The 14499-nt window shown below is 31.2% G+C and overlaps 1 protein-coding gene across 1 annotated transcript; it reads right to left on the minus strand.

Annotated features, from left to right (window-relative positions):
• Positions 1 to 3686: 3686 nt before the first annotated feature.
• LOC117923379 (alpha-farnesene synthase-like) lies at positions 3687 to 6256 on the minus strand. Its single transcript, XM_034841639.1, has 7 exons — positions 6083 to 6256; positions 5687 to 5951; positions 5206 to 5575; positions 4888 to 5106; positions 4650 to 4791; positions 4302 to 4553; positions 3687 to 4196 (listed from the first exon to the last, which is right to left on the minus strand). The coding sequence occupies exons 1-7, from the start codon at positions 6236 to 6238 to the stop codon at positions 3900 to 3902; spliced, it is 1701 nt and encodes a 566-aa protein (XP_034697530.1). The 5' UTR covers positions 6239 to 6256; the 3' UTR covers positions 3687 to 3899.
• Positions 6257 to 14499: the final 8243 nt, after the last annotated feature.

Raw genomic sequence — 14499 nt, forward strand, 5'->3', positions numbered from 1 at the left:
TTAGATAAGTTTGAAAGTCAATAAATAAAAAAATTTTATATAATATATTTTATTTGAAACTTAATTTTTAAAGTTTAACTAAAAATTGTATTGACAATTTTCTTGTTGTGGGTCAAAATACTTTACATTAATCTATCTAGATACTAAAAATTATTAATACAATATTAGAACTTCATATCTTAGTTATTTTTTTTCAACAAATTTATCTTTTTAAAAATTTTAAAATAAAAACATTAAAAATTAAAAAGCTATATATATAATAAAGTGAAGTGATAATTAATTTAAAAAAATTTTAAAATATGGTTAATGTAGAAAATATAAAAAATAATTAAAAATAAGAGAAAAATATAGATGAAAGGGTAATATAAATTTAAAATAAAAAATTAAAATTAAACTAAAAGATAAATGTAAAAAGATAAAAAATATTTGAATGAAAAATCCCAAAATTTTTATCATTGCTTTTAATAAGAGCAAAAAGATTCAATATCTTTAAAAATGAAAAATAAAAAAATATCATTGCTTTTTATTTGACATAAAATAGAAATATATATTGGAATAAAAAGGAAAAAAAACACAAAAAAAAATTAAAATTCACACTCACTTGTAGGCATATAAGGGATAAGGATATTTTAAGAATTAATGAAAGACAATAATTTTCATACTTTGTTTGGGTCTTGGACTTAAATATGTATGATTGGAGGACCAAATGTTAATTTTTGGGCCAACCGGCCCAAAACACAATTCTCCCAAAATTAAGTGCAGTGGCATGAAGATTCACTTGGACGACACTGGTGCCAGTCATACTGGACACTATGGTATCTAGAGCTTCCTTGATTTCCTTGACAAAGAGTACTCTAACCAAGTCTAGGTTTTCAGTACCTTAGCCAAGCCCTGGAAAAAGATCCTATATATATATATATTCCAATTCCTTTAAAGATACCCAGAGAGAAACAAAAGCATTTTACTCTGGAAGCAAGCCGAATTAAATTCCTGATTCTTTAACATTTGAAAAAGTTGGTGCTGTAGCATAATTATATTAAACTGATAACTTTGTTTCATCTAGAAGATTCAGGAGTGTTGCAGAGTCCACCAAGAATAGTATAAAATAAGTAGAGAGAGTTACTAAAGGGTAATGACATTTAGGCTTTTAGCAAGAGATATAAAGTGATTTTCAGGGCATGCACAAAAGTTTGAGAAGTTTCGAACTTTAGATTGATTTTTTTTTTTCTTTTTCTTTTTAAAAGTCCTCAAGCATTGAAAAGGGGTGTTCAATTACACATATCCCATATTTGAAGGTGGTTTTGTCAAAATTTCGATTTGCAAAGTTTCTATTTTTTCTGTATTTTAAAAAATTGGTTTTAAAAAATTAAGATTTTGGAAAATAGTCTTAAGTTCACTAGGGTTTCACACACATAGTCCAAATCCACTATGGATTCACACATACACACATAAGAAACTTTAAATAATGAATCGAGTTTCATTCTTAGGGTTGTGAAAAAAATTTGCAATCCCTCGAGGTATCGAGGAGTTCATTAAGGAACATGATTGTCTTACATTGTGGATATGAGGTTAAGCATAAGTACAAGAGTGTCTCTCATAAATAATAATCTTCGGATAAATTTGTATACCAACCTATTCTGGAGATTTAGTGCATTTTAGTTTTGATGGTCTCTGAACTCAAAAGTTTTTACATCTTAAAAGTTCTTAAGAGGTTTTGTGAATAATTTTCCACATAAATCGTTTGTGTGTATATGATTGAAATTCTTGTTTTATTGATTAACTGTCTAATAAATTTAAAAATATTTAAAAAATAAAAATTTGGAACCTTTTGGCTAATTCAATAAAAGATCATCTATTGATCACTCAATTTAGTTAGTCTCATGATACAATATTATAAACTTTGAGAGGATATCTCCATATAAAATTAAACAAAAGCATTTAGTATGCTAAAAGCCTCAATCCTCTTCAGCATCCATGCACAACCTGGACCCCCATTCTTTGATGTATCAACTTTCCTTTTCCCATTTAAAAGATCAATGGGTGAAAAATTACTGTCTTCCATTCTATATGTTTCAAGAATTTATGATTACTCGTATCATTGACATGGTATTATGTGGGCCTTTTATTTCTCCTTTTGAAATAATACCATGTTTGATCATTTTTTTTTACTATTTATACGAGTCTTATTAATTAGAGTATATTTACTAGTGATTTTAAAAAGTGTTTTTAGATTTTCTTATATTTTAAAATTTTTATTTTTTAAATATAAAATAAACTAAAAACACTGCTTAAACTCGCATAGGTATTTTATGTATTAGACTTACAATTTTTGACTTTCAAGTTAGAAAGTCATTCCGTGGGCCATGGTTACGGTACATCTCGTGAAGCACGCTTGCATGTCTCTGTACGACTTTATGTCAAGAAAGACAACCGCACCGCCCGATTATGAACTTCTGTTTGGATTTTTTCCTTTGAGCGCAACACATGTATAGGTGTCAGGCCTGGGCAGGGGACCATATTAAGCGGACTAGTGGAATTCCGTTGGAATAATTTAATTTTTAAAGTTTCCGAAAATTATATTTTGATTTGGTTTTAAAAGCCAATTAGAATATTTTTGGTTCAAATAGTAGATTTAGTTTTTATATTTGAGTAATTGAATTCAATAAGATTTTTATATTTAGTAGCAGTGTGTGCAAGATAACTTTGTTGCCTGTTCCATTAGGAATCATAGAGTCTTCTCGGTGAATATCATCGGCTTTTGTTTATAAATTGCAAACATACTTATTAAATCTTTATTTTGGCAGATATGCATGGGGCCAAAACATTTTAAAAGAATTTGGGCCCTTGAAAGGGAGACAAATTGCTTTCTTACTTCAGTACTAACCAACTTCGTTTCTGGTGGTGGTTGTTCACTTGTTCTGTTATACTGAAGTGGGTTTTGAGGTTCTAGAGCAGTGATGTTGTAGTATGTGGCTCATATTTGAATAAAAAGATAAATGAAAAAAAAATATATATATATATATATATATATATATATGTTGCAGCGAAATGGAGTGAAACGGAGCGACGACATTTATCATTAAGACTTGTATTTATTTTGTTGTGGGACAAATGCTAGGTTGGGGGTGCCCTGCAATACTGTTCAAAGGTATATTTGAAATCATCTTTCCTGTTCTGGTAGACGTAGATAATTAGTCGAACCACATTAAATCTTAGTACTTCTTTCTCGTTTTTTTTTTAGTATTTTTCACCATAAATCATTGCACGGATTTCAACGAGTGAAAACGATTTAACATCAATCCAGTTCTGATGTACTCTATTCCTCGCTAAGACTTGATCGGCTGATTTTTGTTTTTCTTACCCAGTAATGGTACAAGAAATTACTGATCCGTTTGCACAATTTTCAGATCAGTAAATATAAATTCCAAAATATAAGACAGCCCAACAACAGCAATGCAGTTGCTAGTGTATAGCATTTATATCAGTTTTTTCATAAGCAGAAGGTTTTTCATAGGCAGGAGGCCTAGGACAATATATCATTTTCCTAGAGCCCCATATGCATTGTCTCGTTGGGTGTCAGTTTCATTTCAATTGGATAAGATGACACTTCTCTGGGTCACCGGTTCACACAGAGAGCCATGTGTTTTATTTCCCTCCAATGGTTTCAGGGCGGCAGAAGGAATATCAACAATAGTGACTTCTCATTGATTCCAGCCCAGTAAGAGTATTATCAATAATGACTTACGTTTGGTTGCAAGGCTATAAAAGTTTATTCAAAAGTAGAGTCTCTAAATTAGACATGGACTTCCCAAGTACCCTCATGGCACATTATGTTTACATTTTCTTACTGTCCCCAAGTTCTCAATCACAGAAAGCTAAAGCAAGATTAGAACTTTGATTTAGTTGATTCCAAGGGGTTCAATCAGTAAAGACAGAATCTGAGCCTTTGTTTCACGGTCAGGAATTCCAAGCCCATCTCCATATTGGTAAATCCACTGTGCTACCCTTGCGATATTTGTGATGGTGTTGACAATTGGTTGTACTAATGGAGATGAGGCAATGCAATGTCCATTCATATTCTTCCAAGTTTTAACTATCATGCCTCTAATGTGCGTCCGAGATATCTCCTCTGAGACATTCACTTCTTTCATATAGCATAGAACTGATGAAGCGGCATCACCTCTCTCTAGTTCTGCCTATTAGAAGAGCCACAGGGTGATTATTATACATGCTAATGTTCTAAAGACAAATTAAAAGAAAGTTATATCTGAATGGCGCTTTTCTTAAGAAGGAATAATTACCTCCAAAGTCCCAAGATCATTACAGAGACGAAGAATCAGAGATGAAGAGTACACAAGTTCCTGATTTTTCTCCAGAAAATCTACCATCTCCTCTTTAGCCTCATGTGGTACACAGAAAAATATTGCATGAACAGACAGCAATGAAACTGAGGATGAAATCCAGGCATTACTTAGATATTCCTGCAGGGTTGGTGTATAACCCTTGTTGTACCACTTGGCTTCCACAAATAAAGACTTGCAAAAATTTGCCCACTAGAAAAAACAAAAGATTTTTGTTGTAAGAAAAATCAAATGATTATTCCGGAAAACTTTTATTTGAAATGAGACTCAAAACAAAAGATATAATACCGCTTGTTGTAGCATGGGTAATACATTGTCCCAACCCTTTTCCTTCTGAATTTCATTAGCCACTGCATTAGTTGTGTCCTCGAGTACTTGGAAACAAAGCTTCATACTCTCAGGAAGTTGTTGGATTTCCTTGGAATCCCACCTGAAATTGAGAGATAATAAAATTTTTGAACAATTTAATTTTAACCTTCTTTCTTGAAACTCATGGATTTTTTGGAGATGATTTATTAAGACTGACCGATCAACAGCATTGGTGAATTGCTCTAGCTCATCCAACGAACCATAAATATCATAAACGTCATCAAGGACTTGAATAAAAATAATGACTTTTGTAATGCATAGGCGAAAAGATCCATGCTGAGGTTCAGATGAGAATCCCACACCACACAGGAAACTTTCCACCAATCTATCTCTTGTAAAGCTCAAATTTTCAATGAGGCCCAGATTCCTCCACCACCTAGTGAGAAAAAATAGAGAGAAAAAGTGACTTGTCTTTTCTAATGAATTTGCGGCATACTGATGCTTATAGAGATTGCACCTGCTTTTTCATTATTACCTGGAGATGTGTTTGAGATCCTTTTGATGTACGGCTTGAACCATGTTGAAGTTAAGTTTAGCAAGCTTGAGTAAATCCAGGTTCACTCCTTCCTCCTCATAGAAATCAATGTACCACCTGATATCAAACCACTGCACTCTCCAGTGCAATGGACGCTCCAAAGAATGGACCACTTGTTTGGCCAGGTTATTATCTAGGTTAGAAATGATTTCTTTGAGATATCCCGAAGAGAAAGCTTTAGCCTCGTCCAAGATGTTTTCACCTTCCAAGGCGAGATGCGAGGCCTCAAAAAGCTCAATCATTCCTTTGACATTTGTGCATGTGCTTTTAGAGAACATACCAACCTCCTCCATGAAGCCGCTAAACATATCTGGGTTTCACAGCATTCACTAAGAACATCAGCGAATAGCACTGAAAATAAAAAATGTAAGGCATCTTTTGGAGAAAGTAGAGTTAAATATTTGATAATGAATATCTGTACCTTGTGAAACTCCATAACCATGTTGCCTGAGAAGCCTAAAGCATAGTGCAGCAGCATAGAGATTTGCTTTGATACCGGGACTGTTGTTCTTATCAGACATTATGGTGTCAAGGGCTTCTCTGATCTCCTCCTCAAAGAAGTTGCCCAGACCTAGCTTTTTAATGCTGTCAATGAACTCTAACTTGGCCAATTGTTCCACCACTTCAACAAACACACGCCTAACCTCTCCTTTCAGCTGCTGGACCTGTCTTGTGTATGGCTCTCCCTGAAAAATCATCAAATTTCCAAGCACATATGAACATGGATACATACAACGGAAAAATTTTATTATTGTGGATGCAGTGCAAATAGAACACAGGATGATAAGATTTTTCTCGGAATAATCCTAAATCTCACCATGTATTCACTTGTAAGAGACTGGACGCAATCATATTTCCAGATGTTTGGCTTGTAATTGGCAGATCTCCTTTGGGATATCGTTCCAACACCTTCGGACTTAGCTTGGCACCGTAAAAATTCTTGGCTGTTTTGTATGTGGTTGGCACTATCCATGATGACTGAATAGTTACTTGTTGAAGAAAGAGAGTTAATTTGATGAGGAAGCACCTATCCTCATGCCTGTTTATATAGACTGCATTTCCAAGTCTCGGCCTTAATCAACCCATGTGAAGCACACATGCATACGTCTACGAAAAGACACATGCTGACGGTACATGCTGATGGTACATGCTGGCGGTAGTCAGACAACCCGGCTACGGATCTTGCCTATGCGGAAATACTCCATAGAGAAGGAAGTTCGAAGGCAAAGCAAGAAGCAACGTGGGACTGTCTCACCAATTTTCTATGGCTCAAATAGCCCCGAGAAATGAAAGCAACAACTATCAAAGCCGTAAGCGATTAATCCCAGAAATGGTACCTAACCAAAGAAAATTTTCCCCAGAGTACTTTCCAAATTTTTATGGACCCCAATTTAAGGCTTAGTTAATTTTGAACGTATGAATGGAAAAGAAAGAAGATTAATATAAGACAAATAATGTGAACAAGATTAAGGCTGAAAATATCCGATGTACCCGATTCTGTCTATTCTATGTTCACACTTCGTGCCATTCCTTGTTGTTTGCAAAAAACTAGGTCAATTATGTGGTGCTTACTTGGCTTTGTATCTAAACCATTGACTAAGATAAAATTTAGACCATCCCACGAGACTATAAAAATTAAGACTCTGAGACAGATAATGATATTAAGATACAAATAATTATATTAAACTTTGCATAAAGCAATGAGATCCAAATATGCATACATTCGACAACCCTACACTCACTCCCTTTCTTTTATATATCATCTTTGCTTTTGCTCTATGAAAGATCATTAGGTGAAAGATGAGTACTGTTCCGTTTTATAATTTTTATATCAAATTTTTTTATTAACTTCATTTTAGTGATTGAGGTTAATTTCTTACCATCAACAATTTGAATGTTTTATTTTATGAAACCATACGGATGAACTCTAGCTATGAAATACTTCACTTCTAAATTTTCATTGGTCACTAGCTATATCAATATGTTTATGGCCCTAATAGCTCCATATGTGCATGTCCAGTATTATTGAAGAGAGGAAGAAATGACAGGGACAAGTCTAAAACGTCGTACGCTTTCTTACTAAATTTGTGTGGTCTCCAATTGAATGCATAGTTAATTTTGACTGTGGGGATGGAAAAGGAAAAACAAAAACAAAAACCTGGTGGTCCTCATGGAATGCATTAATGTTTCACAAAAAAAGAGCAAAAGTCTAAAATAATCTCTCCCGATGGATTTTGTTCCTTTCTCCAGTGAGGCCTTCTCCTTTATCTTCAATTTGTGAAAACCAAGAATAGAATTCAAAAACTTCCCCAATTTGCCGTTTGCATGCACGCTATTTGCGATAAAAACTAAGAGTTTCCGGTTAAAGTAGTCTTTCTTTTTTAGAAAAAAAAAAAAAAAAATATCTCAATCTAATGTCATGTTGAAAATATTTATCAAAGTAGTGTATCGGTTTTTTTTTTTTTTTTTTTTTTCATTTTAAAACCACAATTGGTGACTATGGTTTTAAATTTAAAATTAAAACCATAGTTATTAATTATGGTTTTATATACTCAAAATAAAATAAAATAAAATAAAAAGTAAAAAAAAAAAAAATCACATGAATGAACATGTGATAGTAAAGATTACATCGACAAATATTTTGGAAGGAGATGTAATTTGGTTTTTTTTTTTTCTTCAAAAAGACTATTTTGACCTTAAATGCAAAAACTAAAGTCTCATGGGTACCGTGAACCTTAGTAGTTGGGGATATGGTACTACTTTTATTGCCTCTTGAATCTTCATCTAGACTAGACAAAGGATGTGAGACACAAGATAAGATTAAAACAGAAACATGCATGGAATGACGTCTTTGATCATAATATTATATCAACAACACACAATTAAGTTGTTGCATGTAGTGTTTTTGTCTGTCTAGTTGAATTATACTGTCCCCTATGAACTTCACGGAGAAAGGGACATCATGAGGAGAAAGACACATCGTGAATGTGAATGAATAATGTCTGGATAATTAAAATTAAGAAAAACACAAGATATGGGGTTCCATTATTAATATGATTTTTATGTTCACGAAATGCATCAATCCTCCTTATACTCTTTAAAATATAAAATCCTAAAATATAAAATGATTAAATATATATATATATATATATATAGGCAACCTCATCATTCATTGCATAAAAAAAATATCTCCTTCAACTCAATGACTTGACTAAATAGCTCAATCCCCTCGATCTCAATTGAGAGCTCGACCCTGATATCTTGAGTAAACTATAACAAAATTAATATTAATTCAAATTTCATAATCCAATAAAAAAATATTGACATAGATGTTAGTAGAACTTTCAATTAAATTACGTGAAACTTATAAATGAGTATGTGATAATTCAAATTTTCCTTTATTATTTTTAGAATCAAATTACATTTTGAAAAATCTTCGCAACACTATTCTTAAGTTCCTAATGTTTAAAATTTGTGTGCCAATGCAGTTTTACTCAGAAGGTGATTCTTCTCCCACAACAGAGAGAGTTGTCTCATTCTAGTGAATCATTTAAATAATTGGTGACTTCTATATTTATCAGTAGACCAACTTATTGTAGTGGTGACCTCAACTTGCTTCAAAGGTCTTATGACCTTTAAGCAATTGATATAATTTTAAAAGTAAATTACAAATATCACCTCTATAATTTTATTTATGTCTCAATTTATCCTTAGGAAGAAATGTTGATTGTAAAATATTATACTTAAACCTCGAATACTAATATAAATATGATATGTTTGGATATGTCTAATTTATCTATTATTTTTTATATCATTATTCATCTTCTTCTTTTTTGTCTAAGAAAATCATAATAAAATAGTCTATTTGATATCAAAGTATATTTTAGGATTGATCGATATTACTGATGACACAAAAACATTTATTTCTTTTAAATATTAGTTGTGAAAATTAGTTTTGTTTTAGTTTTATAATTGATGATAAGTACAATTATGCTTTAAAAATTTTAATTTTGGAACTCTAAACTTATTGCTAAGAAGTTAGTTTTTTGGATTAGCTTTATATGAATTCTCAAAATGAAGTTTGTGTTTTGAGAAAGAAACATAAAAACCATTTTTCTTATAAGAAAATCATCGGCGCAAGGAAGATTCTCAAGTTGATTCACCCAAATTTATAAGTAAAAGTTCCTCAATTAATAGATATCATAGTATTTTATTATCTTTATTGATTAATTTTGTTGAAAGACTTGGATTTATTTTTTAAATTGAAAAATAGCCACATATGAGAATTTCAAGATTTTTAAAGCTTGTATGGAAAAACAAAGTAAACGTTACATTAAAATTTTGAGATCATAGAATATATTAGCTATGATGATTTTTTTTAACTTCCCAAAAAAAATTGAATGTTTATGGATATGGTAAAAGTGAGCATTAATTGCACTTAAAACAATTGCCTATTTTTATTTTTATTTTTATTTTTGGCAAAAGTAGTTCCTTGTACAACTTATTTATTGACTAGGTACCGTCTTACTAAAAATATTTATGGATAGACCACACAAGAAAATTAGAATCATACGAAACCTAGCATTAGTCATCCATCCATATATTGATTATTTATATTTGGTAGCCCATAGGATACGATAAGAAAAGGAATAAAAAGTCTATAAGCTAAAAAAGTGTCTTATTGGATTGAAACAAGTTCCAAGAACATGAAAAATATGTATTAATACCTATTTTGTTAAGAATAAATTTCAAAGATGTTATTATAAACATATTTTATATATTAAATCTAATTTACAGAATGACATTTTTATTATATGTTTATATGAGGTTGATCTAGTTATTATTAGTAATAATTTTTTTTTTACAAAAATTGATTATTAGTCCTTTTTAAATGTTGAATATGATATTGATTTCTTGTTGTTTTGAAATTGAAAGTATTCAAACAAATAATGGTATATTTATTTTTAGAAGAAATATACAAGTAACATTTTTAAAAATTCAAGTGGAATTATGCAAGCCTCTTAAATTCCAATTAAAAAAATTTTAAATTAGGGAAAGATAGTTTATGTGAGTTTGCTGATCTTAAAATTTTTAAAAGAATGGCTGAGAATTTTCTTTATTTGACTTTTATAAATTTATGGAGTCTCCATGTTAGTCTCACTTGCAAGCAAAGAAGTGTATTTTATGATACATCAAAGAACACAAAGTGACAATTTTCATTTTACAAGTGACATAATTAAAGAAGCAAAAAAATAGTGAGTATTTTTCTTGGTCATCAAAGAAATAATAGATGTTTGTTTTGTCAATAACTAGCAAAAGTTGAGAATATTGCAACTTCTAGTGATAATGGTATTAATGCTTTTAAATTTAAATCGTACTTAACAAATCATACAAGAAATTTTTTGTGATAATAAATTCACAATTACATATAGAGAATTTATTTATTTATTTCTTGAAAGAAGCAAAGATATTAATATCAAATTCCATGAAGATTTGTATCCCCGTGCGGAGTAACATGCATTCTAATTTTTTTTTTATAATTAGTTTAAAGGGTATTTAATATTACGTGTTTCCTTTGGCAAAGATGTTTAAAAAACATTTTTCCCAACAGATAGGATGGCTATTTTAATATTTTACTAATTTTATTAATATGTTATTATTAGTAATATTGCAACTACTAGTGATAATGGTATGGTTGCATTGAATGCTTTTTAATTTAAATGGTACTTAAGAAATTCCTATAAGAAATTTTTTGTGATAATAAATTCACAATCACATATAGAGATTTTATTTATTTATTTCTTGAAAGAAGCAAAAATATTAATATCAAATTCCATGAAGATTTGCATCGCATGTGGAGTAACACGCATTCTAATTTCTTTTTATAATTAGTTAAAAGGGTTTTTAATATTACATGTTTTCTTTAGCAAAGATGTTTAAAAAACATTTTTCCCAATGGATAGGATTGCTATTTTAATATTTTATTCATTTTAAATAATTTTTAAAAATCATTGTCCTTTTATATCACTTTTCAAAAGAGTTCTTACATTTAATATAGAAATTATTGTCATTTTTCATTATAAAAAGAAAATAAGAAATAAATCCAACCCAACCCTTAATTTTTAAATTCCATGGTTATTTAATAGAGGGTTGTTTTGAGTTTGTCCTTTGAAAAATTCAAACCAAATGAGAACTCTAAATGATCATATGATAAAATTAAATCCATAATGTGATACATAAGTGATCATTTTAAGGTAATCAAATTAGCTTTCAAATGGCTGGACTTTTATTTGCGGAATGGAGCTTCTCAAGGCATCGTGCTAAGTTCGTTTCGCGTTTTGTTTCTTCACGGTCCACATATCCTTGATACTTAAATTGTGCATGAGCTGGGCTTTGCTAAGCAAAGGATGTGATTGCTGGTAGGCCATGATAGCTACCCATCACATCCAGACATTGCATGGGTAGATACATTGTCATGGTCGAGGCGTCCCCTTGCCCAACCCGCACATGATATCTTATTTTGGTTCCAAAATATTAGTAGGAAGTTAAGGAAAATGGTCAGACCAATCTTTCGTCTGCACGCATAGATACTTCCATGCGGGGAAAGCCACAAAACTCGGATAATTTTGGCCCTCCATGAGTAAGACTGTAGATGGGACTTGTCAGCTGGGGTGGGAAATTAATTGGAAGGCCTCCCCCAGAATTTTTCATTCAAAATTTGTTTGGACAAGCATGGTTCGACCACTAAACGAATATACGACCCAAAGGGCAACATTGACTTACGTCCAGATCACTTGAATGAATAGGGAAAATTGTGATGCATACCTTTATTTAATTTAAATTGTATATGTATTTAAAAGCAAGATTGACGTACGTCCAAATCGCTTGTTTGAATGAAAAGGGAAAAGTGTGATGCACACCTTTCTTTAATTTAAATTGTATGTGTAAATTTAAAATTAATTAAGATTTTATATATTTTTTGATCAAATATATTACCATCAATGGTATTATTTTTAAAATATATATATACTACGTACCTTTTATTAGTGATTAGTAGGTATACAAGACTTGAATTATTTTTAAAAGGTTTTTATTTAATGCTCTTTTCAGCATTAAAAAATAACATCATGTGTAAATACCTAATGCATTTGGGTGGTACCTAAATTTCAAAAATAAAAAATAATTGGATTTAGTATGATTAGAAAAATAATTCACAAATTTTGAATAAAATCCATAAAAAACAAACAAAATATTTTATAAGATGTATTTAATATTATTATTAGTTTCTTATCCTAACCTATTTTTCATTCCTTCAATAAATTAAATTTTAAATTTTAAATATTTTTATTTATTTATGTGATTTTTTTTATTTTCACTATTTTTAAATTTTAAAGTTTTTAATTTTTTGTTTTATTATATAATTCTTGTGTACCAGAGATGTGACCCACGAGTATAAATGGGTGGTTATAAGAGAGCGAAAGGAATAGACCCATCTGTATATTTCACTGGTAAGAGGCCATTTTGGGCCCAACAGTTACATGGGTCGGCGGCATATTTCTTGGCAGAACTGGCCGTGATGTGATCGCTTGAGGCATTTGAACCACCGGAAATGAGTCTTATGACTGGACAGATATGATGTTGATACATGGAAAAATCTTTAGGGTATTGAATAGATAGCTACCCAACTTTTAATTTGGACCATGCAGCTGTATACGATGTGCTAAACCAACGTACACATATGGTGAAGGACCACACCATGCAGACGTGTCCGGAATGATAAACGAACATGCGCACATATGGTGAGGGTTTTAAGGAAAACAACACACAAACCCATGGTGAGAGTTTAAACGAAAGATATCGATAATATTTTTCAAAACTATCATTCTAAGATAGATAGATAAAATAAAAAATAAAAAAAATCTCCTTATATTTGAAATTGTTCAAACCCAATTTTAAAGAGGAAATTATTCAAACTCAAATCTTGTTGTTTATTTAATCTTGTTGAAATTCAATTTCTTTCGTTTCAAATTTTATTAATGAAAGTCTTTTCCTTTAGAATATTGCTCTAAACACAACAAAAAAAATCACCATCAAATTCATAATCATTTTAATAAGGGTCAAACAAAAGCAGTTAATTTTGAAAATAAATCAAACCATCAATATCAAGACTCATCATATTTCAAATAAATTCAAAATTCGATAATATTTTTCAAAATTATCATTATGAAAGCTTTCAATTTTTCTAATGTAGATAAAAAAAAATTCAAACCTATCTCTAAAGAGGAAACTGTTCAAACTCAAATCTTGTTGTTCATTTAATTTTGTTGCAAGTGATGTTCTTAATTAATTTTATTATTATTGATTTTTTTTAATGCTTTCATTTTAACTTCCTCTTAGGTGCAAGAGAATGAAAGGATTGAAATTCAATTTCTTTCATTTCAAGTTCTATTAATCGAAATTCTTTAATTAATTGACCCCGTGCCTTAGCTCATGGTGCAACAGCTCCTGATCAGAGGCACAAGAAGCACCAGTTTGACTTGGGGGCGGTGATTTTGTAGCAGTGGATGCACAGTAACTTTGTTATTGCCTGTTCCGATTGATGCATATCATTGGGTTTTGTTGACAAACTGTAAACAGACTTCTGATAAACCTAAAACTTAAAGAGGCTCAATGAGTAGAGACAGGATCTGAGCCCTTGTTTCACGATCAGGAATTCCGAGCCCATCTCCATATTGCAATGTTCGTGATGATATTGACAATTGGTTGCAGTAATGGAGATGGGACAATGCAGTGTCCATTAATATTCCTCCAAGTTTAAACTATCGTGCCTCTAAGGTGCTTCCTAGATATCTCCTCTGAGACATTCACTTCTTTCATGTACCATCAATAATTTGAATGTTTATTTTGTGAAAACATTATTTATAAGCTTTCATTGATGACCAATTATACGAGTATTTCATGCCCAGATAGCCTCACATGTCCATAACAAATGAAAGCAACAAGCCTAGCGAGCCATATGCTCCGGCAATGATCCTGACCAAAGGGAAATTTCCCCTGGGTAGCAATGCTTACCAGAATTTTGAACCTTCAACTAGTCTAGACAAAGGTCGTGAAACACGACCTAAGATAACAACAGGAACGTGCATGGACTGACTTCTTTATCATTTGACTTAAAGCTGTGATTTTGTTTGAAATTTTCAAATGAGAAACTCACAATAGCACTCTATTAAATAA

This window comes from Vitis riparia, chromosome 10 (genome assembly GCF_004353265.1).
Source record: "Vitis riparia cultivar Riparia Gloire de Montpellier isolate 1030 chromosome 10, EGFV_Vit.rip_1.0, whole genome shotgun sequence".
Lineage (NCBI taxonomy): Eukaryota > Viridiplantae > Streptophyta > Magnoliopsida > Vitales > Vitaceae > Vitis > Vitis riparia.

Bases quoted from the DNA above. Each gene is read 5' to 3' on its own strand.
- LOC117923379 (XM_034841639.1), bottom strand. From the start codon at position 6,238: ATGGATAGTGCCAACCACATACAAAACAGCCAAGAATTTTTACGGTGC. The intron at 5,952-6,082 runs GTGAGATTTAGG...ATGATTTTTCAG, and splicing joins CTCTTACAAGTGAATACATG to GGAGAGCCATACACAAGACA. The intron at 4,554-4,649 runs GTATTATATCTT...TGTTTTTTCTAG, and splicing joins TACCCATGCTACAACAAGCG to TGGGCAAATTTTTGCAAGTC.